Source organism: Macaca nemestrina, chromosome 9 (assembly GCF_043159975.1).
Source record: "Macaca nemestrina isolate mMacNem1 chromosome 9, mMacNem.hap1, whole genome shotgun sequence".
Taxonomy (NCBI): Eukaryota; Metazoa; Chordata; class Mammalia; order Primates; family Cercopithecidae; genus Macaca; species Macaca nemestrina.
The window spans coordinates 37,512,335-37,537,350 of NC_092133.1; the positions used below are offsets into that span (position 1 = coordinate 37,512,335).

Here is a 25,016-nt window from a genome sequence, read left to right on the forward strand (position 1 = left end):
TATGCTCAAAGAGGAATGGATTTCACCTGATGTCGTGGTGGAGGCAGCTGGAGATTTCCAAGGTGCCTGTGGGTCTTTCCAATGGCCCAGGCTCTTTGTGTGTTCAATTTAAAGCCCGAGTGTGTTCTTCATCCTCCACGCCAGGCTGCATCCAGCGGTGCTTTTGTGTGACTCCCATGTTTGAGTTCTACTTTTGGCTCAGAGTGGTAAAGAGAGTGAGAGAGGAAGGGAAATCTTCCTGGGGTGTCTAGGGTGTTGGAAGAAAGGTGGCGTAAAGGAACGCAGGTGACCTTGTGGTACCTTAGCTCTCTGTGTTCCTTTGGAATGGAACATCTTCTCTAGCCACACAGGAAACCTCCTATTTGGATGTAAAGGTCCAGTTCACACATGTCCTCTTCTCTAGGAGTCTGTCCCCAATTTTCTGAACTTCCCCACTAGCTGTCAGTGCAGCTTTTCCACATGTCTATGAAAGCACACTTTTCATCATGTGGTCATTATTTATTTGTATACGCCTCCTCCACTTGACTAGGAACCCCTCAAAAGGAAGAAATACATTCATTTTTTAAAAAATCTCAGGGCAGGAACCTACACAACCTATAAATGTATGCTCCATTCATCTAAGTTGGAGCCAAGCTGTGAGCATTAATAAACCAGGCCTGATCACACCTGTAATCCCTTTGGAAGGCTGAGGCGGGCGGATCACGAGGTCAGGAGATCGAGACCATCCTGGCAAACATACGGTGAAACCCCGTCTCTATTAAAAATACAAAAAATTAGCCGGGCATGGTGGCGGGCGCCTGTAGTCCCAGCTACTCAGGAGGCTGAGGCAGGAGAATGGCGTGAACCCGGGAGGCGGAGCTTGCAGCGAGCTGAGATCCGGCCACTGCACTCCAGCCTGGGAGACAGAGCGAGACTCCATCTCAAAAACAAAACAAAACAAAACAAAACAAAACCAAAAAAAAAAAACAGACCTGAGGGAGAGGAGAGTGGGGACATCATTCTACCAAAAAGAGAGATTAGGGGGTTATCGAGAAGAGATCTTGCACTAGAACCTGCCCATCTCACCCCATTTACGCGAGCTTCATTGGTCCAGAACCATGTGCCTCTTATCAATGAGGAATGAAAGGAGGAGACATTGAAACCATGTGTAAGCAACTGCTTGACAACTATGGCGGATATACTTTGACGTTTCCCCAGCAGCCATTTTTCCCTTCTTCCAGTGACATCTCCTGATAGTTATGGAGTGATCACCCTAAATATATAGGTTTGGGTGTGTGCTAACATAGCTCCAGGATGGAGGACAGGCTATCACTTTTCCTTTGGCTTTGGTCTTCGGCTCAGAGACGGAAAGACGGGCAAAATATCCAATCAGGGTGAATCTTATTACTTTTGAGGGTGCCGTCTTTATCCTGCTGTACTTGAACCTGAGGGGCTGTGAGTCTGGGGCAGCTGGAATGGTGGTGTGGTGGTGAATGTTTAACAACTGGCTCTCAAAAAACAGCTCTGATTTGTAGCATTTGCCAATTCCTGGTGGAACACCTCCACCATGTTGATTTCAAGCTCTCACATAATGTTGCCGATGATTATAGTCTTTCCACCGTAGACATAAGTACAATAGATGAAACTCACCTCAAGAGCATAGACAATAGTAAAATGTAAAATAGGAAGACATGAATGTTAAGTATTTATTACATTTTGAAAATATAATTTATTGAATTGCAACCTTACATAATTTATTGTTTTCAAATAATGGCTGTGTTAGCAATAGATTCACAAAACTTCTGAAAATTTAACAATTTCCTCTGAATAGTTGATATGAGCTAGGTCCAGCAGCCCACTGAGCCAGAGCCAGCTGGCCATCTTTAAGGAATAAATCTGCTAAGACTCACAGAGAGTGCAAAAAATGGTCCTAGCCATAGTGTTTGGTTCCTAGACTCTGCAGCCTGCTCAGATGCAGCATATTTGGATATACCAACAATTTCCTTTCTTTTTAAATCCAGCCTGAGTCGGGTTTTCTGTTACTTGTAGTTAAAAAAGTCGTAAATGAAACACAAATATTTTTTATGTATTTGACATTTGTAAGTAAAACCACCACCTTAGGCTATATAGTGGGTTTGATGCAAGACAGGCAAACCCCCAAATTGGGACTTAGCCTGGGAGCCTTCTTGGCATCACCTAGGAAAGAATTCAAGGGTGAGCCAGTGGTGTTAAACTGCAACTTTTATTGAAGCAGTGGTGTACAGCAGCAGCAGAGGTTCTACCCCATAGGCAATGTGCCCAGAGCCTCAGCTCAGAGATAGTGAAGCATTCATATTTATGCCCACTTTTAGGGGTGGTTTATGCAGACATTTCTAAGATGAGGGAGGTAACTTCCAGGTTAGCAGGTCATTGCCATGGAAAGGGGCAGTAACCTCTGAGTGTTGCCATGGCAGTGATAAACTGACACAGCACACTGTTGGGCGTGCCTTAGGGGGAGGTGCTTCTGCCACAGACCTATTTTTGCTAGTCCCTCAATTTGGTCAGTGTCAGAGCCCCGCCTCCAGAGTCCAGTCCCACTTCCTACCCCAGGTTGAATGGTAGTCCTCCAAAAGATAAGTCTACTGCCTAACCCTTAGAACCTGTGAATGTGACATTTTTTAGAAAGAAAGTCTTTGCAGATTTAATTATATTAAGGATGCCAATTTGAGATTATCCTGGATTAAGTGAGCGGGCCCTAGATTTAATAACAAGTGTCCCGATAAGCGACACAGAGGAGAGACTTGGAGAGAAGCCAGGAGACCATGGGAAGACAGAGGTGGGGATTTGAGCTATGCAGCCGCAAGCCAAGGACTGGCTGGAATCACAAGGAGCTGGAAGAGACAAAGAAGGATTCTTCCTGAGAGCCTTTGGAGGAAGCATGGCCCTACTGGCATCTTGATTTCAGATTTCTGGTCTCCAGAACTTTGAGAAAATAAATTTCTGTTGTTTTAAGTCACCAAGTTTGTCGTCATTTGTTATGGCAGCTGTAAGGAACTTATACAAAGCAGTTATATTTTACCTTTACACAAAGTATGTTTCAAATTTTTACTGTAATTTAAAAATAAATCCAAAGATCTTAAGATTTTAAGATTCTTTAAATTTAGGAACATTGTTTAAGTGGATATGATAATCACTCAGAGAGAATCACACTTACACTTAATATATCAGTGTGTTTTCCTTTGTATTGGTGTGTGAGATTATAAAACCTGAATCAAACTATATGGACAGTTTCGGGCCCTGCCCTTTTTTTTTTGGTCCATTGTGAAGATTTTCCTATATAGTTATAGATTATTTGAAAACACGGTTTTTAACGGCTGCAGAGCATTCCACTCATGGCTATATCATAATTTATGAAGTTATATTATTGTTGAATGTTTACATTGTTTCTAATTCTATACTGGTATAAATAACTCTACACTTAGGAAAAATTAATAAAATTTTATATTTTTCTTTTAAACATATGAACATTTTAAGAATCCTAATACCTAGAATCAAACTGCCTTCTAGGAAGTTTCTATCAATTTGTTGTCCTGTCAGTGGCAAGAGCACCCATTTAACAATGCCTTCGCCAAACCTGAATTTTATAACGTTTTAAAAGCTTACTTTGGTAGGTTAAAAAATCAGTGGTATTTTATACTTGATTTAATTTGTGTTTCTTTGGTTTAGCGGGATTGTGAGCTGGTTTATATTTTTATCAGCCATCTGGATGTCTTCTCTTGTGAATTAACCTTTTGTGTTCTTTGCACATTTTCCTATTGGAATATTAGACAGTTATGTATTGATTTGAAAGACAGTAATGTTATAGAATATCTAAAAAGATTTCTTCCTAAAAAGTGGCTTTCTATAAATATTTGTTGCACTTTATATCCAGGGTCTTCTCATTTGTAAAAAAGTGGAACATTGAAATCACACAGACTGGCAGTCGTGGTCCGGAAGGATGGTAGTGACACATTCAGCTCCCTCAGTCCAGCTCCACACACATTCTTTGATATTTCCAGTCTGTCCAGTCTTTGGTTTGCCATTTATTAAGAAGGAATTTGAATTATTCCACTCAGATAGTCTCAGGTTGGAGATCTAAGGATTTCCTTACGCCATTTCACCCTAGGGGCCCAAATTATTTGGTTAAATAATTAATAGAAAAGCAAGTACAAATTTTTTTTTTTCATGAGAAATTTGCTTCCTTCTACTGATTCAACACATCTTGACCACAGACGTTGTTTTTATACACACACACACACAAAACATTATACATCGGTCAGGAGTAAGATCTTAGTTCTTTCTGCTCTTGTTTTTTTCTGGCTTGGGGTTTTTCTCTAAAACGGACTTTTGCAAGTCAGTTCACTCTCTAGGCCTTGGTTTCCTCATCTCCAATTTGCCAGATAAAAGACAGGACACCATGCAATATTTGGGATGTGCTCTTGCTGAAAAAGCATTGCTTATCTAAAGTGTAACTGGGCATCCTGTATTCTTATTTGCTAAATCTGGCAGCTTTCTCTCAAAGGCCTATTCCAGATCTGACAAATTATGACTAATGCAGGGCATAAAATATAGTCCAATATCACAGCACTTTGAAGAAAAGGGAATCCAGGTCCCATACTGCAGGGGCTACCATCGTCCAGTGGAGACTGTTCCGGGGATGATAGTAAAGGAAATGCTAATGAAGCCTGGAGAGTCCAGGGATCCCTTTAGACAGTTAGGGAACTAAAAGTAGAGTCTGGAGGTAGGTAAGACGTGCAAGTGGAATTGGAGAGACAATATGAAAGAGACTGTAGTACTGGCGTTAATGACAGATGGTGAGTTCTAGGAGATGGAAGTTGGATTCCTTACTCTTCTCTTTGGACAGTCTGACATATACATTTCTGCTGGACCGTCTGCTCTGAGTACTTAGCAGTGACTTCTTGAACACATTTTGAAAAGGACTCTTAGTTTATGACCAGGATCAGTTGAAAGAAATACCGTGATTGGAAAGCAGGGCTTCCATGGCCATGTAGTTTCCCATTCGGCATAGGTAAACAATTAGAATATCAATGATTTTCAACATCAATTCAGCTCCTGAGTTTGAAAAGTAGCTGCATCTCACAACCATTTTTTTTGTCAATGTCTTTTAATAACTTCCACATTTAACTCAGAAAATATTTATTATGTACAAAGAATGTTCTAGTTTTTTGCTTGCCATAGAGAAAGGCCAAAGAAATAGAATATAGTCGTTTTGCTGGGATGTTTATAATTTTATCATGGTAACAGGATATATACTTATGAAAAATAAGTCAAAACTATGGTCAAAAGACAGGAAGATAGAGGAGATCAGAGTAGAGGCCCAAGTGGACTAGAAGGAAATAGGACAAGCTTCCAAAAGAAAGTGGCCATTGATGGTGAGTGAGATTTGGACAGGCCACGAGAAATAAGAAAATGGTCAAGATTGGAACAATATTTGGGAGATGAGATGACTATTCCAGGAGAGCCCCAGGTAGGATTTCTTCTTGATGGAGACGGTATTGATGACGAGGCCTGGGACACCAGGCAGTTCCAATATCACAGATGGCTCTCTAGAAAGGGTTGAGGGTTAGAGACATTTCAAGTCCTGCCATTTTAAAAATTCTTACATGAAATTTTCAAATATGTAGCAAAATTGAAAGACTGGTACAATGAATACCCATACACTCATCACCCAATTTTGATCATTGCTAACATTTTTTTGAACCAATTGAAAATAAGTTATAGACATCATGACACTTAAAACTTACATTCATCAGTGTACCTCCCAAAAATATCCGAATAAGGATCTTCCTCTACATTACCACAGTACCATTACCATACCTAAGAACATTAACAATTCCCTAACACCATCTAGCATCCTTGGTCTTCTAACATTAAGAAGACCAAGTGGTAGTCTTGTAGAATTTCTATATCTGGATTTTTAAATTATTATAATTGTTTTCTCTTAATGCTGTTCAGCCTGTTCCTGCATCCCCTTTATTTCCTCTAAACTTAGCAGGATCTCACATTACAGTTTGCCTGGGAATGTCTTCCCTGATTACACATGCAGTCCTGGCATAATTGTTAGTTGAGTCTTCTTTCCCTCCCAGAGATGTCCTACTTTGGATGATTCATTATGTGTTTACTCTGTATAAGCTAGAAGTTAGATTTAAAAGTTGATTAAATTGAGATATTTCATAGGTGAGATGTACTTCATCTTGCATTGGAAGCAAAATGGATAATGCTGAATTTGATCACGTGAGTAGCAGGCAGTTGTCAACTCTGTAAAGGTCAGCCTTGCAATCAGCCAGCAGCCTCGGGCGTGGGAATTTGATACCTTGTGATGTCATAGGGATATGATGCTCCCCAACAACATTTTGCCTACCGGTTTTAGCATTAATTGATGACCCTTACCTAAATAAATTCTTCATTTGGGGTTGCAAAATGGTAGTTTTCTAATTCTACCATTCATTCTACATTTATTAGCTAGTATTCTGTGAAAATTGAGGATTTTTGATTTCTCCTAAACACATCAGGGTAACTGCTTTATTCTTCTTTAATTTCCAACTGATTTAATTTTTTAAATTTTCAATTAAAAAGTTGATGGAATAGTTACCTTCAGTGTTGGCAAATGACTTTGTTTTTTGGTTATGTTTTTATGGACTGGTGGATTTTTATTTGTTTCATGTTTAAAATAAATTACAGTCATTTTTTAATAAATGCTCAAATTGTCCCAAAATTGTCTACTGGACCCTCTTTCAAGGATCTGCTCCTATGTGCCTCTTTCAACGATCTGTGCCACATTAGCTGGGCATGGTGGTGTGTGCCTGTGGTCCCAGCTACTCAGGTGCTGAGGTGGGAGGATTGCTTGAGCCTAGGAGATTGAGACTGAGGCTGCAGTGAGTCACGATGGCGCCACTGCACTCCAGCCAGAGTGACAAGTGAGAACTTGTCTTTAAAAAAAAAAAAAAAAATCCAGGGAATCTATCTAATCCCTATCACTTCTCCACCATTTTCAGCTCCCTTCTCCCTCCCATGAGTGTGTACTTTTATGGCACAAGGTAGTCCAGGTTCACCTTCTATTTTCCCCGAAATCAACCCTTTCTTCAAGGAGAACCTGGTTCCTTTTAGTGGAGGATTCTTTTCTTATTATATTTGTAATTGAGCATCTTTGATGTATGTAAAATTTGGACCATCATTGCTTCTAGGACTTTTCAGTGTCTAGTGCTAGAAAAATCATGAGTTCAGACTGATATTTTCCATCAAATTTAAAATTATCAAGTTTTTTTCTTCTTTGATTTTATATCTTTACTTTTTTCTCCTATACTAAAAATCTTCATTCCTACTAATTTTTCATACAACATACAAAATTTCACTTCGAACAGCAAAACCCACAGTTTTACTACTAAAAATAAAAATACTGAGTAAAGTTCAAGATTTCTTTGCAATTATTTTTATTCTTAGAATAAGTTTCACAGAGAATGCTCAGAGGACTGTGTTAAAGAGTCACTTGAAATAATTCTCTCCTCTGTGATATGTTACCAGCTAAATTCATTTGTTTCTGTTTATTTTTGTCTTTAAGATTTGCCTTTTTTTGTTTGCCTTAATTTTGCTTTTTTGTTTTGTTTTGTTTTGTTTTAGTTTATGTCAAATGGTTACCTAGTTTAAAAGTCAAAACTTCATAAAAAGATAGATCCAGGCCGGGCACGGTGGCTCACGCCTGTAATTACACCTTCGGGAGGCCAAGGCTGGCAGATCACTTGAGCTCAGGAATTTGAGACCAGCCTGGGCAGCATGGTGAGACCCAATCCCTACCAAAATCACAAACTATTAGCTCAGCATGGTGGTGTCTGCCTGTGGTCCCAGCTACTCAGGCACTGAGGTAGGAAGATCACTTAAACCCAGAAGGTTGAGGCTGCAGGGAGCCTGATGCACTGAGTGAAAAATGGGACTCTATCTCAAAACAAACAAACAAAAAAAGATAGATCCAGATAGATCCAGAGAATCTATCTAATCCCTATCACTTTCCCACTATTTCCAGCTCCCTTCTGCCTCCCATGGGTGACTACTTTTATTAGCTTCTGATTTACCCTTCCAGTGTTTATTGTTGCAATAACAAGTGCCTATGTATGTGTGTGTGTGAATACAGAAAATGTATTCAACCAGTTTCCCATTGATGAACATTTAGGTGTCTCTGATCTTTTGCTATTGCCAATAAAACTGCAATAAATGTGTGCAGATGTTGCATATGTACATATGTGAAGGTGTATCTTCAGGATAGGTTCCTAGAATTGAGGTTGCTTGGGTCATTAGGTAAATTCTAGTAATTTTATTAGGTACTGCTGATGTAGGATGGACAAGCCCCAAATCGGGGCTTAGCTCCAGAGGGTCCTTGGCTTTGTCCCGGAAAGAATTCAAGGGCCAGCAAGTGTTAAACAGCAACTTTTATTGTAGCGGCAGCCTACAGCAGCAGCAGAAGTACTGCTCCTTGCAGAGCAGGACTACTCATAGATGGAGTGCACAGAGTAGCAGCTGAGAGGCAGAGCTACACTCGTATTTATATCCACTTTTAATTATATGCAAATTAAGGGGGAGTTTATGCAGCAATTTCTAGGAAAAGGGTGGTAACTTACATGTTGTCAGGTCATTGCCACGGAAAAGGGTGGTAACTTCTGGGTGTTGCCATGGCAATGGTAAACTGACAGGGCACACTGGTGGGTGTGTCTTATGGGGAGGTGCTTCCAGCCTGACTTGTTTTAGATAGTCCTCAATTTGGTCTGGTGTCCAAGCCCCACCTCCTACCTCATTGCCATATCCCCTCCTAGGGGAGTATAACATTTTGCAAGCAAAGGGTGTCTTTTCCTCAGAGCCTTAACAACAGACACCATCATCAGACTTTTAGGTTTTTGCTTATCTGAAATATTTCTTCAGCATGATTATAATAATCTTTCTCTTAATAGGAGTGTAGGTAAGCATACTTTTCATCCATTTAAAGGCCTCCTGCCTTCCATGTTCATGGTTTTGCCCACTTTTTATCTAGTTGGATTTTTTTTTTCAATCTCAAATTTTAGGATCTCTACCTATTAAGGAGATATTAGCCTTTGGTTCTGTGATATATGATGCAACTCTTGACTCCCAATTTATCTTTTATCTTTTGATACTGCTTATGGTGTTTTTTGCTATGAAAAATATTTTTATGTTTTTCAGGTTAAATTTATTAAGATTTTATTTTATTAGTTCTAGATTTTAAATCGTGGATAAGGTTATAAAGAAATTTAACTCTGTTTTCTTCAGGTATATTATGGCTTCATGTCTTACATTTAGATTTTTGATCCATTGGGAGTTCACTCTGATTTGAGGTATGAATCTAAATTTTGTACTTTTCCCAATGGCTGTGCAATTGTACTGTTTATTGAAAAGCCTATTTTTCCCCATTAGATATACCACATTCATAATATACTTAATTTGTTTACAATCTTCTATTTATCTACATATTTTCTCATTACTTCCATTGGTCATGTAGCAATACCATGCTGTTTTTATTAGAGAGGCTTCATACTGTACTTTAATGTCTAGGAAGGCTAGTCCCTTCCCATTCCTTGATTTTCTTTTTCAAGGGTTTCTTGGCCATTCTTGCTTGTTTATTTTCATACAGAAATGTTAGAGTCAAGTTGTCTAGATCTGGCATGGGAGGAGGGAGAGGATCGTCTTGGTATTTTTATTGGGATCACATTAAATTTATACATTGAATTGGAGATAATGGAAATCTTTATGATATCTTTGTGATGGGACTGGGATCACAAACATATATTGAATTGGAGACAATGAAATCTTTAAGAACATAAAATATTTGCTCAAGTCTGCTCTGCTTTTGTTTGGGGACCCTTTGAATCCAGATGGACTTCCCAAGTAGAAAGACTGGGAGACTAGTCAAACTTCATCAGATAAAAGGTAACAGAAAATGATAATCAACAGCCACAGCATTTGCTACTGAGGACATAGGGCAGATAGAGTGTATTAGTCCATTTTTACACTGCTGACAAAGGCATACCCCAGACTGGGAAGAAAAGGAGGTTTAATTTAACTTACAGTTCCACATGGCTGGGGAGGTCTCATAATAACGGTGGAGGGTGAAAGGCACTTCTTACATGGCAGCAGCAAGAGAAAATGAGGAAGAAGCAAAAGTGGAAACCCCTGATAAACCCATCAAATCTAATGAGACTTATTCCCTACCACAAGAATAGCATGGGAAAGACTAGCTCCCATGATTCAGTTACCTTTCCCTGGGTCCCACCCACAACACGTGGGAATTCTGGGAGATATAATTCAAGTTGAGATTTTGGTGGAGACACAGACAAACCATATCATAGACCCTCACCTCCTGGAGGTCATGAGTGTTATCTCAGCTTTCCACATCTCTGATACACCCATTCCTTGGATAGAAAACTGCCCCTCCACCCTTGCCTGCTCTTTGGCTCCATAATGGCCCTGACTGATGGAAACTACCTGGCCTCCTGATTTCCTAGGGCCTTGTGTATCTGCTTCTTCACTTCTGGGTGGTGGTTCTGACTAGTGGCTGGGCCATGTGACTGATGAGGAGAAAGAGTGTTTGATGACCTGTCTGACTAAAAGGATGGTCACCTGCTGGGAATTAGTGAGGAATAAGATGCACCATTGAGGAGATTCAGTCACAGTGAGGCATGAATGACATTGGTACTTGGTTCTAGAAGAAAGGAAATTCCTCTGAGGTCCTTAAGAAGGGTCAGCAGCTGGAGGCATGGGGATGAGATTAGGGCTGGATCTCACTACCAAGAAATAGCAAGAGGCTGATCAGTGAACCAAGTGGGGGCCTGGGCTATAGTGAGAGCAGGGTAAATGTGGAAATACTTCCAAAGAGAATCTTGTTGGCAGATTGGCTCTGAGGACAGAAGGCAAAGGAGGAGGTAAAGATGATGCACAGGCCAGGAGTTGTCCATCCCAATATTAGGCTATTGTAATGTTCTTGCCAATAGAGGCTTGGCTGGATGCAATGAGTAAATGGTGTTTTCATCTGAGCCATTCTCCTAACAAAACAGATACGCACTCCATGCCAATCTGATGTATAGAATGTTGAGTTTACTGAAAAGATAAAATAGGGAACCAATTTGTCTCACAGAAAGTAAAACCTTGAGCCTAAAAGGGCCTTTGCCCATTTGCTCAAGTCTCAGATGTCTTCTCTTCTTCCTTCTTTCTCCCTTTCTACCACTTGTCTCCACAAAAAAGAAGAACAGAAAAACCACTGCCAGCATCTGCCATGCTTCCTTGTCTGTCTTTGCCTTTCCCTTGTCTCTCCTGCTGTTTCCTCCACTGGTTTACTCAGGCTCCTTAGCTTCCTCCCAACCTTTTTCCCTCTGGCCCTTCACTGGCACTGGCTGAGAAAACCAGGCACGGGCCTGTCCATCTGCAAGCTCCTGCCACTTTGGCCTGCATGTATGAGAAAGCTACTGGGTCTGTGGTTGCTGCAGGATGCATCCCTGTCCCAACCCTGAGAAAGGGGGCCAGCACAAGAAAGGAAAGGTGGGTGAATGGTTTGGGGGCGAAAGGTCCTAGCTCAGATATCAAGAAGACGGGCAGCCTTGAGTAAGTTTTGTCACCCTTCTGAGGATCAGACTTCACATCATAAAATGGGAATGACCATAGTACCCTTTGCCCCCATGGAGTTGTTGTGAAGCTGAGCCTCTTGGAAATAGGTTATAGTTCTGCATAGACCAAGATTGCATGGCACCAACATCACACCTTGCCAACTTCCTGTGGCAGTTTGCCTAAACTGGCCCTGGCAAGGGAAAAGCCATCAGTGAGTGGGGTAGCAGAGAAGATAGTGAACTGTGCCTGACTTTCCAGTTCCAGTGAGGACTTGGACTCCCTCTAAGGCACTGTAAACTGCCACAGCCACTAAGCCCTTCTTTGGGAAGCAGTCTAGTAAACAGAAGTCAAGACTTGTCTTCTAAATATTCTGTGAATGTTTCCACTGGCACTAACCAGTTTCTATGCACGTTGGCAGTGTCCAGATTCCAAGTCAGATGGAGCCCAAGCCCCTCTTTGAATCTCTTGCTCTAGAGGTAAGAAGTTGAGGTGAGGGAGACTAAAAGACTTGCCCAAGGTCATGGTTAAGTTGGTGCTTGATGCTAGAGCAGGGCTGTCTGCTGAATAACAGAAAATCTGTCTTGCAATGGCAGAGTCTATGATTAGTAGCTTAGACTATGGAAACAGACTGGGGTTTGAATCCCAGCTTTTCCGTTGATGAGTGGTGTAACTTTAGACCGGTTTACCTAGCCTCTCTCAGAATCAGTTTTTTCACATGTAAAATGAATGTCGTCATAGTACAGGAAGCACAGAAAGCATTCAATAAACATGGTGTTGTAGTTGTCATCCACAGATGCAAGGCAAAGAGCCCAAGAAAAACCAGGGCTGGTTGGGTCTCAACCCCAAGAAGCAGTACAATCCGTCTTCTTGTTCTCAAGTCTCATCATCTCACAGAGATGGTGGATCATCACCATCTGACTTAGGTTTAGGCATGCTATCTTGCTTTTGCCCCATAATTCTAGACCAGATATTTTTCCTTTTTTTTCCTTTTTCTTTCTTTTTTTTTTTTGTTATTACAAGTTCAAAGATAGATCAGATCTTTTAAAATTTATTTGTGTTAAACATGTAATACCTACAATATTCATAAGCTATAAAGAGTAACAATAAAATGAACATTTGTACCCACCATTCAACTTAAGAAATATACTACAATTGCTTGGAAACCTTGCATGTCCCTTCGCTCCAATCCTGCTCCCTAGTGACTTATTCATTTTTCATTCCCATCTTCATTTTACCATAGATATATGTATCCTAAATAACATATTACTTAGTTTTACATGTCTTTAACCTTAATATAAATGGAATCATGCTGTATACACTTCTTTAGCTTGCCTTTATTGCTCAAGTTATTTTTGTTATTTATCCATACTGATGCAATTGGAGTTCACTCATTTTCATTGTTGAATAGTATTCCATTATGAAAAGATGTCACAATTAATTTATTTGTTCTCCAGTTGATGGACAATTGGATTATTTCCAGGGCCTTTTTTTCCCCCTATTAGACATAGTGGCTGGGCACAGTGACTAGGCCGGACGCAGTGGCTCATGCCTATAATTCCAGCACTTTGGGAGGTTGAGGCCGGTGGATTACCTGAGGTCAGGAGTTCGAGACCAGCCTGACCAATATGGTGAAACCCCATTTCTACTAAAAATACAAAAAGTAGCCAGGCATGGTGGCATGCAACTGTATTCTCAGCTACTAGGGAGGCTGAGACAGGAGAATTGCGTGGACCTGGGAGGCGGAGGTTGCAGTGAGCCAAGATCACTCCATTGCACTCCAGCCTAGGCAACAGAGCGAGACTCCGTCTTAAAAAAAAAAAAGAAGAAGAAGAAGAAGAAGAAAAGAAATGGTGCTTCAGTGAAAATTCTAGCACATGCCTTTGATATACACAGTTAGGAGTGCTCCGCAACATCTGTGATCCATGCTGGGTCATAGGTATGTATGCCATCAAATTTATTGGAAAATACCAAACTGTTTCCAAAGTGATTGCACCTTATACTTTTAGCCACAGTGCATAGTCACTCCAAATTTTCTTTAAGGTTGGGATTGTCAATTTCTCATCTGTGAATCTAGTGATTCATTAATTTCTATGTCCGCTGTGCTATGTAGACCGATCTTGAGGTCTACATGGTTTTTCATGGTATGTTGTTCTGTGTGCGCTGTGGAACCACGTTGTGTGGTCTCATTCCTTTTATAAGTTACCAGCTAAGACTTGGTATCATCAGTTTCCATCTTTGCTTTAACCTTCTTGGTTATCCAGTTATGGGGGCCTGTCATTTGTATTTTAACTTTCATTTATGGTGCATTTGTCACATAAAAGCTTAAATTTATATATATCTAGATTTATCGCATTTTTCCTTTTTGTGTTTTGCTTAAAAAGGTTTTCCCTGGCCATGCGCGGTGGCTCACGCCTGTAATCCCAGCACTTTGGGAGGCCGAGGCAGGTGAATCATGAAGTCAGGAGATTGAGACCATCCTGGCTAACACGGTGAAATCCCGTCTCTACTAAAAACTACAAAAAATTAGCCAGGCGTGGTAGTGGGTGTTTGTAGTCCCAGCTACTTGGGAGGCTGAGGCAGAATGGCATGAACCAGGGAGGCGGAGCTTGCAGTGAGCCAAGATTGCACCATTGCACTCCAGCCTGGGTGACAGAGTGAGATTTCGTCTCAAAAAGAAAAAAAAAAAAGGTTTTCCCTACTTCAAAATTAGAGTCAAATAATTTAAAATTTTCATTTAGTCATGGAGCAACTTAGAAGCCAAAGCAGTTGTGGCAGGCCTGGAACATTAGGCTGTCACACTGCACTTCACATGGGGCAAAATGTCCAGTCTGGAAACACAGTCTCTCATTTTCATCATGTTAGACTAAATACAGTAAAAAGAAGAAAGACAAGTGGCTGTAAAAAGAAAAAGCAGAAGTGTAACCTTTGCCTCTGGTCTTTTTCTCTGGGGAAATATGAAGTTGTCAGCCAGGTGTTGAGCAAAGTTGTTGGTGGAGAGAAAAGTCAAGTGACTTATGGGGTGCATTTTACAATAATTCAGAAAGGACGAGCTGACTATTATCATCTTATTCAGTGAAGCCTGAATTTCCTGATCTTTGATGACATCGTCTGTGCCTCTACCATCCTAGTCTACTTGTTTCTTTCAGTTAGGAACTATGGGAGAGCAGGAGGCAGGGTCTAGAGCTCCTTCAGGATGTACTACAAGAAAATTGAGCAGCCAGATGGGGGAAAATGAATGATGGCAGGAGACAAACACTTGCATTTTTCTCATGCAACATTGTCTGCTCTCTTGCTGGCCTGGCCAAGTCAGTGGCCTGGCCAAGCAGAAGGGCCCCACCCTTCAACAGCTCTGAAGATTCTGCTCCTAAACATCTGGTCAAACCAGAAATTCATAGGCAGTGATGAATGTGAATAATCAAGGTTACCTGGAGAAAGACAGAACATCCATTTGTGCAAAGAAGAGGCACAGGAGGGAAGAAATTCATCCATGGTTTCCACCTCTGCCATTGCCACTCTTCCTTCTCCTCCTCCTCCTGTCTCCTCTTCCTCTGCTTCTTCCTCCTCCTCCTCTTCCTCCACCTCCTTTCCCTTTTCTGTCTTCTCCTCTTTCCCCACTGTCTTCAGTCAGATCTTGGGTCTACAACAGGAGAGGTAACTGAGAGCCCTTTACTTTGTCCTGCTGTGTATTCTTCTGACCCAAGAGAAGACTGGTTCCCTTGATAAATGTTGGAAATGTGTACTTTATTCCACAAGAGTGAGCAGGGCATTCTCGATGGCTGCAAAAAAGTATGTCCAGGAACAAAAAGTTCCTCCCATTTTCTTCCTCCCTGACCCTAGACTGCAGGCTGCTCTTTAAACAACAGATAAATCAGCATGTTTCAGATTAGGCAGAAGGAAATGTCAAGTCTTCCAGGAGGGAAGTAGAGTTCTCTGAATACGTTCAGCCCCTACAGGTATGGTTCCCTCCTCCCAACCTCACCCCACCTGTCTGAGCTTGAGATGGCCTCGTGTCTGGCGTGTCACTGGCTGTGATGAGCAAGCGGTGGACAGGACAGGAAGAGGCAAATGCAAGGAGGGGAGTGGCATTCTGCTTTTAGGACTTCAGAATGGCCTGATGTAGGAATTGCACTGTTGTGAAACTGTTAGATTTGTTCTCATCTGACTTTTGGGTACATCCTGGTTTGTTTGAAAGCATCTGGCTATCGGCAAGGTAACTCCTGACTCTACCAGGCAATAAGGAGGCTGCACATCTTACGACAGAGTTCATCTCCCCTTTCCTGGGTCACCCATCCCTACCCGCAGATGAACAGAGAATTGCCCATCCCATTTTAAATAGAGCTCCAGAAAAAGAGAGACTCTAATTATCCGAGTAAACTGTTACCACCATGTCACTGCCACCCTGATATTTATTTTTAAACATATTGCTCGCATCAGGGGCGGGGAGGGAAAAGCACAAAAATGCCATTTTTATATAATGGTTCTATAAGTAGAAAAAGCTTATCCATGACTTTATGCAAATAAGCAGAAAGTCTCCAAGAGAGGTTCAGATGGACTTGATTACTCTTCTTTTCCTTGAGCCCAGGAAGTTCCCAGTTATAGCATGCACCTGCTGGAAACAGACTAGATGTGTTTGGGACAAACAGGAAGTAGTGACCAGCCAGAAACTTGTCCCAACCTTGTTACAAATCTGATTGTAAAAGAAAGCAGCTGGAAAGAAATTTGCATGCCCAGTAGGTTTCACTATTAAAGTTTACAGAACGTGGAGTAATCATCAAGCTGGCTGGCTATCCAGATCACATGATTATGTAGAAACATGAAACTTGACTATGTGCTCGGGCAAGTTTTACTTCTCCCTAGAGCAGGGGTGTTTGCCAGCAGCCTGCACTCTCAGAAGTCAGACTTGAGTGGCCGGAACCCTTGAGACCAGAGGCTTACCATGCTGCTCCTTAGGAGGGCCAGGAACTGCTGACGTGACCACTGGACACTTATTCGTGTCTCTTACAATTACCAAACAGAATGGACAAGCTTAATAAAATAACCGTCCCCGCCAGTCAGAAGTTGAGGTAAGATTTTCCCCACCCAATACTTACCCTTCTTCATCTCCTTTTTTTTCCCCCAATGCTCTTATGGCATCTCAGAAATACTGAAATCCTGGAATGCTTTGCTAGTTTCCAGTGGGTGGCACTTACTATAGGGAAGTGGACTGAGCTTTTAGGGAAAGCATTGGGTGGCACTTGCTATAGGGAAGTGGACTGAGTTCTTAAAGAAATGTGTAGGAACAAGAGAGACTTGCTTTAGCTACCTCTTACAATAAAGTATGAAGCTTTGGAAAGATAATAAAACAGAAATACCAAGGGCTTAGATTCTACTGAAGGTCAACGTTCAGAGTCTGAGTGCAACCAACTTTTCTAAGGAAGGGTTTCTCTAAACTGAGTCCTCACCCATTTTATTGCAGGTTACTATTTAATTTTAAGGATAGCTGTAAGCATTTGTTATTCATTGTTTTATTGTCTCATTTATTTTGTGGGTGTATATTACAAGTGTGTTTTGGGGGGATTAGATCTGTCATTCCAACACCCTCATGTCAACGTAACAATGATCTATAACAAGCCTCTTAAAAAGGAATAAACCAGAAGCGGCCCCACGGGCATGAGTCAAGGAGCTATGGAAAAGACAACTTCCCCAAATTTTGCTTTTGAAGGTCGTCTTTTTGTCTCATTGTAATGGCATCATGGCTTTCAGAGACTGGAACTTTTAAAGTTCAGGGAGTGGGGTTTTTTTCCCACATTTTTTAACAGTTTTTAAAAAATTATTATTATACTTTTAAGTTCTGGGGTACATGTGCAGAAGGTGCAGGTTTATTACATAGGTATACATGTCCCATGGTGGTTTGCTGCACCCATCAACCCGTCATCTACATTCAGTATTTCTCCTAATGCTCTCCCTCCCCTGGCCCCCAACTCCCTGACAGGCCCCGATGTGTGATGTTCCCCTCCATTCAGGGAGTGTTTTCTATTCTGACTACATATCGGAACTGAGCCAAATGTTCAGGGGGTGATGTGACACGTGTAGCAGACAAGTAATCCCAGATAACAAGGAGCCAGAGAATTGAAGCTTTTGAGACAATATTTAAGAGAAAGTCTGGAATTGGCAGAGGGACAGCCCTTCACACTAGAATACAGGTCTTATGCCTAGGAGGTGCTTGGTAAAAGGTAATGTGATATGCACCAATGATCTGGGATCAGTAGGCAGTATCAACTGCATTCAACCATTTCAAGAACATGCTGTTGAGTTCTGCTGTGTGATCAGCACTGACGGGACAGGAAGGCACCTCATTCTTGCCCTTGGTCTCAAATAGCTACACCCTCATGAGGGGCAGGGATGATACAATAGAAGCTGTAAGTGACTGAAGGAATGTAAGAAGAGAATTAGAGTAGCAGGAGGAGGTTTCACAGAGAAGATAATTTAAGAGGTAGGCTTTGAGAGGTGGGTAAAATTATAAAATACTGGAGAATTGGAGGAAACATGTATGTGCTGGGAGGGAGGAAATACAGAGGCTGTCACTCAAAGCTTAACACACATACGGTCCATTTGTGGGATGGTGAGGAAAGTTTTCTGTCTAGCGGAAACTATAGAGTAGGGCATGTAGGACCTGAAGGTCCTGGTATAATTGGACACATAGGGCGGGTCCAGGTTGCAAAGGGTGGTGAGGGCCCTAACCATAGGGAGTGTTGGAGAACAGGTTATGCTGTTAGTGATGTCATGACAGCAGGCTTAAGGGAGTCTGGTAGGATGTGTTGGAGTGAGAGGGACACTGGAGGCAGGGATCTGTTGGGAGGGAGGGGCGCTTAAGTAACCCAAGCATCCAGGGCTGCTGGACTTGGGGCACAGCAGTGAGAAGGAAGAGGGAAAGAGAGGGAAGAAAGACGTGGCAAAGAAACTAACTAGGTACCCTCCTCTGAATGAACAGGAGGATTCCAAATGTTTTTTTCAGACATATATCATAATGTAGAACTATACAGAGACGTATTCTCTTTCAGGGAATCCAGATGGGAATTTAAGTAAAGGTGCTAGAACTTAAATCATTTTATGATTCCTCCCTTTGGGACAAAGTCCAGCTTGATCACAGAGCAGTTGATGGGCAATATACAACCATAGATTATGGAATAGAAAACCAAAATTATATCACGGATAATCATATACTACACTCATCTGCTTACATAAAAGTAACTTTTTTCCCACTTGATCACTCAGTTGTCTTTATAGAATCATCACGTTGTGATAAAATGTACACTGCTGACGTGGAACTTTTCAAAGAAATGAAATTGTAAATTAAATGGGCTCGAAGCACCATCTTAACTCTTTTCCATAATTAGATAGCTGGGATGCTGAGCAGTTAATAGATGAAATACTTGCCTCCTGTGATTTGTGTCCTCTATCCTGACTGGTTGACATCAATTCTGGAGGTTGATTAACAACATAATTATTTGGCACCAGACGACAGCAAAAGTGGACAGTTATGTTTATACTCTTAGGCTTAGGTGAGAATTTGCTCAAATTCTTAGCCACAAAAATAGAAAGACAGTGAGTGTTCATCCAGGGAACTGAAAGGAATGACCTTGATCCAGGGAGTATATTCCCAGGACTGAAAAGAGAGTAGAGAAGAAGGAATTACTAGAAGGAGAGGGGAAGCAGAGTCATCCAAGGAAAGGAGGTCATGCAGGATTGGAAGGAGACAAGGAATTCTCAAAATGAAGGAGAAAGGGAATGTTCTGGATGAACCCATTTGGGGATGGGTCATCACCTTGAGAGTTTCTGCTGTATCAGAATAGAGATAGGCGAGATGGCTAAGTTGCTTGTGACCACAGAGAGGTGTGAGCACAGATTCTCATGTTTTTGCTCCCACCGAGGCACTGCTACAGTAGGCTTCTCTGTTAGTTGGAGTCCATAGACACTCAGAGTCTCTTAGTTGATTCCTAGCCATGATTTTCCCTTACTTGTATGAGGTAAAGATATCATCAGAAACCCGGCTAGACCTGGGTTCTCAATCGTTCCACAGTAAACATTCCTATGATCATAAAAATTTCACCCTTCTAGGGGAACATTTCAAAATTTACAATCCTGAATCACTTTGCAAATATTCCTTTTCAAATTAGTAAAACTAACTTGAAAATGAAATGTTTAGTTTTTAATAATCTCCCAATTGACTCATCATCTGTGCTTGTGTATTTTTCTTTGTAGCATAAACAAACACGTACCTGCCCATTTTTACAACTAGAAAAGGTCTTTGACACAAGTGTGGTCAAATCGGGTCTCCCCAGTTATCTTATTGGTTAAAGAGTATGGCATTTTTCCGTTAGAAAAATCAAGGTTTATGTGATTTTAGGCAAGATTGCCTAATCTCCTTGGTTTCCTCACTTGTAAGATAAAGACAATAATAACAGTACCAACGTCATAGGGCTATTGTAAGGTTTAAACAAATTTTTCTGTGAAGCAACTGGCATATAGTGATTATTGGATTTTTAAAACAGTAGCTATTAATATCATTACTGTTGTTATTCTAATTCTATAGCTGTATAATTGATTTTCTGAAGATAAACAGGGACTTTCCATTGATCCCTGATAAGTTTCATGTTGGTTCAATTTCTTCTTTCTAGCTATGTTGACTATTTTGTCTATTGATTCTGACATCTGTGACACTTGGCTTTGCATGGACTGCAGATGTGACAAACATTCCTTCTCTGCCTTCATCTAAGTGACTAATAATGTTAAGCATGACAGAGCCCTACCGTGGGTGTCTGGGTCTTCCTGGTAGGGGTCTCACTGAGACCCTATTTGATGGATTCTGAGACATGCCTTCTCTTCTCAGGGCTTGGAGTTTTCAACTAGAATTTTTAGTTCCTTGATTTTTCTGGTTCAGTTCTTCAGAAACAAATTCACCTTCTTTTCACCTTTCCACAACTAGCTGCCTCTCAGATCCTCCCTGTTTTGGTCGATGGTATCCTCATCAGCCCTCACACTGACTCACCCTTCCCTCTCCACCTCAACTGACACCCACTCACCTACCACACCCTGCAGGTTTTCTTTATGGCTCTTCCATATATGCCTTTTCTTTCCTTTTCTTCTACAACATCCAGGATAGGTTCTCAGCTCCCCCATGTACCCTACGTTTGTTTGGTTCAAACTACAAAATGAGAACATTTCCCAAAGTCCCTCTCAGTTCTGATGCTATGATCCTTTAAGCACAGAGACCACGTTTGACATATGTTAAATTCTCAAAGGCTATCATTTTATCTCAGGACTTTCAGGAAATATTTATTGATACATTTAGAAGGACCATGTCATTGGGGCCCAACAGGGCTGATTCTAATGGCCAGTTACTAGCTATAAATCCTGAAGCCATTCAGTTTCTCTGCACCTCAGTTTTCCCAGCTGTCAAACGAAACTAGAGATGCCTTCCTCACAGGCTTGTGTGAAGACCAAGTGAGACAACATGGACTGAAGTTCCCAGAAGAGTATTTGCCACTTAGTCAGTACACCAAGTCAATAAAAAGCAAACACAACCACCAGTACCTCAACCCACCCATGCTGAGTGGCCATCTGCTATCTCTCTTCTTCTTCATGTATGTGGTTCCAACTCCTTTTAATTGGGGTGGCAAGCAGAGTGGGGAGCTGCAGTCAGGAGGCACAGCATCTAGTGGTGGAGATTAGATCCACTTCCTGGACAGTTCGGTTTCCCATCCTCCTCACACTGCCTACCTGCTTCCTGTTGGCTGAGAAGCCACTCAACTGGGCCATCTTGCACCATACCGATTGATGGACTACCCAGAGCAGCTGGAAAGGGTTCTTTCTTCCTGTGGGCAAGCCGCATGGAAGCCACGTTGCCAGAAACTGGCTTAGTGCGAGTGGACTTCAGAGTCATCAGTCAAGAAAACGCAAGGCAACTTCCTCACCCACTCCAGGCATGGCTATGTCAGGAAAACCCTAAACCAGAGTCCACATGTCCGAGGAACCTCTCTTCTGGATCCAATGATTGTGTACCATGGCTGAACCACACCTTTCTCTTCACATAACATGTTTCCAAATGGACTATGATACAATCAATTAGGTTTCCAAGGACGAAATCACAGTTATTTTCCAGCCCTGCCTCCTAGATTACTGGATTGAAGGGCACTGGGCTTGTGCCAAATTCTTCAGGCACATGTTTACAGATGAGCTCTTGTTTTCTCCCTACAGATGATTTAACCCCATCTGTTCTTTGGAGAATTTATCAGTTTGGTTCATTTTCAAATAAGGCCTTACATGAGTAAGAAAAAAAGGGAGACAGAAATTAAAGGATAGCTTGTTCTAGGGAAATGAAAACACTTGGCTTTCTTTGGCTTCTTAATAGACTCCACAGAAGCATTCTTCCCCAGCCTCCCGCAAGATACAGTTGGATCATTTCGATCAATGGTTCTCCATCAGGGACAATTTTGTCTCCTAGGGAACATTTGGTTGTCACAACTGGGGAGTGTTACAGACACTAGTAGTTAGCCCCCAAGGATGCTGCTAAACATCCTACATTGTACAGGGCAGTCTCCACAACAAAGAATCAGCTGGCCCAAAATGTCCATAGTGCCACTGCTGAGAAACCCCGAGTCAGACTAAGTAGAATGTTCTCTTCAGAACAGTAAGCAAATATTCATTTCTATTTGCTTATAGTGACAATATGTATTTAAAGTTCAGAACAGGCAATACATATCTTTGCCATTGTTGTGGTCTTCGCTCACATCACACTGGGTTTCCTGTCTGGGATGGTTTGGGTGAGGGAGTGCCTAGAGGAGGGGCAATAAATCCTTAGGCCTGCATTTCAATTTGTTGTTCCTTTTAAAAAGTTGTGTCAAACAAAACTAGATCCCATGAACTATATGCACCACTGAGGTATAAGTTGCTCTCTCCTGGATAGAAAAGTGAGAGTAGGAAAAGATTTCCAGACATAAGATCATCTTGGAATAAATAGTCTGTTTCCACTTCTTCAAGTAGACTGAGCAAATCTTGAGTGGAAATTCTTAATGTTGAGGTAAAAAGCATATTATGTGATAACACAGCCATTAAGAAATTCAAGGGCTGGTGAGTCTGATCCAGTGGTCAAATTCTGGCTGGGTATAGTGAGTCATGCCTGTAATCCCAGCACCTTAGGAGGCTGAGGCAGGAGGATTGCTTGGAGCCAGAAGTTCAAGACCAGCCGGGTCAACATAACAAGACACCCATCTCTACCAAAAAAAAAAAAAAAAAAAAAAATTAACAGTCTGGTGTGGTGGCATGCATCTGTAGTCCCAGCTACTTAGGAGGCTGAGATGGGAGGATGGCCCAGGAGGCTGAGGTTGCAATGAGCCAAGATCGTGCCACTGCACTACAGCCTGGTGAAAGAATGAGACCATGTCTCAATAACAATAATAATAATAAGGCCAAATTCTGGACAGAGGTGCACACACTGTGCTTGTCCTGTAGCAGAATACGTTGCCTGAAGACATTGGATAAAAGACAAAGCAGCTGGTGGAGGAGAGATGAAATCCGTTTGCTTGTCCATCCTTTAATCTTCCTGGTTATATATGAAAATTCGGTGGCAGTGTCCAAGAGGCATGTATTTGGAATAATTCTTCCATGAGCTGGGAGAGTTTCTGGAGCAGGATTCACCCTGTCTTGTCTGGTCTCCCTGTGGCCAGTGTGTATATATTTTTTTGAAACTGATGGGTAGGTTTTAGGGGTTCAGTCTTTTTCATTGAAGACTTTTTTTCCAGCTCTATTGAGCATTTCTATGTCTCCCCTGCCCCTCTCCAAAATAACTCTTTAAATTGGTTTTGATTGCATCTGGATCTCAGGAAATGCTTTGTGTGATTGTTCTGCATATTGGGAACGATGAGAGGAGGTCTATGTGAGGGACCCAGGGTCCTGTGCTCAGAAGAGCCTGTGCTCTCTGTTGTAATGTCAGATGCCCAAGGCTCTTGGGTAATCCTGCCTGCAGGCTTGCAGGGCTGCGGTGCTTTTGCCCACTGTAGATAGAGCCTCACTAAGGAAGCCTTTTAAGTCCACCTAACCAAGACTCCATCTCTGCAGAATGGAGGTCAGGGAGGTACCGCAACTGCCTCCCATTGGACACCCTGTGTCTCTGAATTGGTGATTACATTCCATCAGGTCCCCCTTAAATCTCATAGATTTGGGGACATTCTGCTTCTTTAGGGTGACCTTGCTTCTCTGTGTTTGCTCTGTCAGATGTTGAGGTTTAAACACTCAAAGACAGCCTTAGGTTTTTCATTCCACGTTTATGCTGGGCTTCCTAGGCCCCTAGGAACCACGCACATTATTAGGAATTAAGAGTATGATTCACCTGTTGCTCCAGAAATGGGCCTCACCTGCTGATGGGGTGGAATTCCAGCCTCCACCCAAGTCCCTGCTCCAGATCAAGGGAGCAGAGAACCCTGAAGTGTGACGCTGGCTGCCATCCTCTAGGTCCCACATGACCTCAGGGTTCCCCAGCACGGCTGTAGGGAAGCGGCTTTTATGTTGGGCTGACACTGGACACTGGGGTTGGCTGCTGCAGTGGAAACCCTCTCAGCAGGTTGCTCCTCTTGACTGTGTGTCGAGCCTCCTCATTACCGGCATATTTGTCTCCATCTAGCAATGAGCAAGAAAGTCTGACTTCACCTCCTTCCTCCCTGTGCTTCGTTCCACAGCTGAGGGCTGTCTGTTCCTGCATAAAGAGCCCTCCCCACAAGCCCCTCCTCCTCCTTATCTCACCACCTTTTCCTACCTCTCCTGCCTTCACCTCCCTTCCGAAAGGGAGTCCACTGGAAGCTACACCTGCAACCTTATTTTTTAACGTGATGTTTTCATGACCCTTTTGCAGCACTATGGTTTAGGCCTCCAAACAGACCGTTTCCCTCAGTCCAGCATGGCTATTTCAATGCTTATTTCAAAAGCAAGACAAAGAAGCCAGCCTGAGGGACATGTCGTGACTGCTTGCTGAGCCACACTTCTCTGTTGGCCAGTTTCCTAAGGAAGGCTCTCATTACCCCAGGAGCATCCCCGCCTCCCACGCTGGCTGGGGGCCCCAGACCTACTCCAGATTCCCTTCCTTCACACATTGTAGGGAACACGCAGCACAGGTCCGCTAGGTTCCTGGGCGTGTGGCCGTACAGTTGCATAGGGTCCTGTGCTCAGAGCTTGTGCTTAGTTTAATGCTCTGCTGTTGCAGTCCTGAAATTCTTAACAATTTTGACCAAGGGGCCCTGCATTTTCATTTGACATTGGGCCCCAGAAATTATGTAGCCAGTGCTGGTCGGGGTTCCATGAGGACTCGGGCCTTGCCTGCTTCTACAATGTGCAGAGACACAGGCTTCCATGGAGAAGCACAGAGATTT

General features: G+C 42.2%; 2 protein-coding genes across 3 annotated transcripts in view; one reads left to right on the plus strand and one right to left on the minus strand.

Annotated features, from left to right (window-relative positions):
- Window positions 1-25,016, minus strand: part of LOC105478462 (zinc finger protein 518A) — a 173,293-nt gene that overhangs the window by 12,199 nt on the left and 136,078 nt on the right. Inside the window, exon 8 of one of the 2 annotated variants that reach the window (XR_011607710.1) lies at window positions 18,113-24,270. The exons of the other annotated variant lie outside the window; for it this stretch is intronic. The gene's annotated coding sequence lies outside the window, so the exon portion shown is untranslated. Of the gene's footprint in view, window positions 1-18,112; window positions 24,271-25,016 lie in introns of those variants that run through there. 2 annotated transcript variants of the gene reach the window in all.
- The window catches only part of LOC105478465 (B cell linker), an 80,129-nt gene continuing 71,534 nt past the window's right edge, over window positions 16,422-25,016 (plus strand). Inside the window, exon 1 of the mRNA XM_011735815.3 lies at window positions 16,422-16,679. Coding sequence (XP_011734117.1) covers window positions 16,633-16,679 — 47 coding nt within the window. The 5' untranslated portion in view covers window positions 16,422-16,632. The remainder of the gene's footprint in view (window positions 16,680-25,016) is intronic.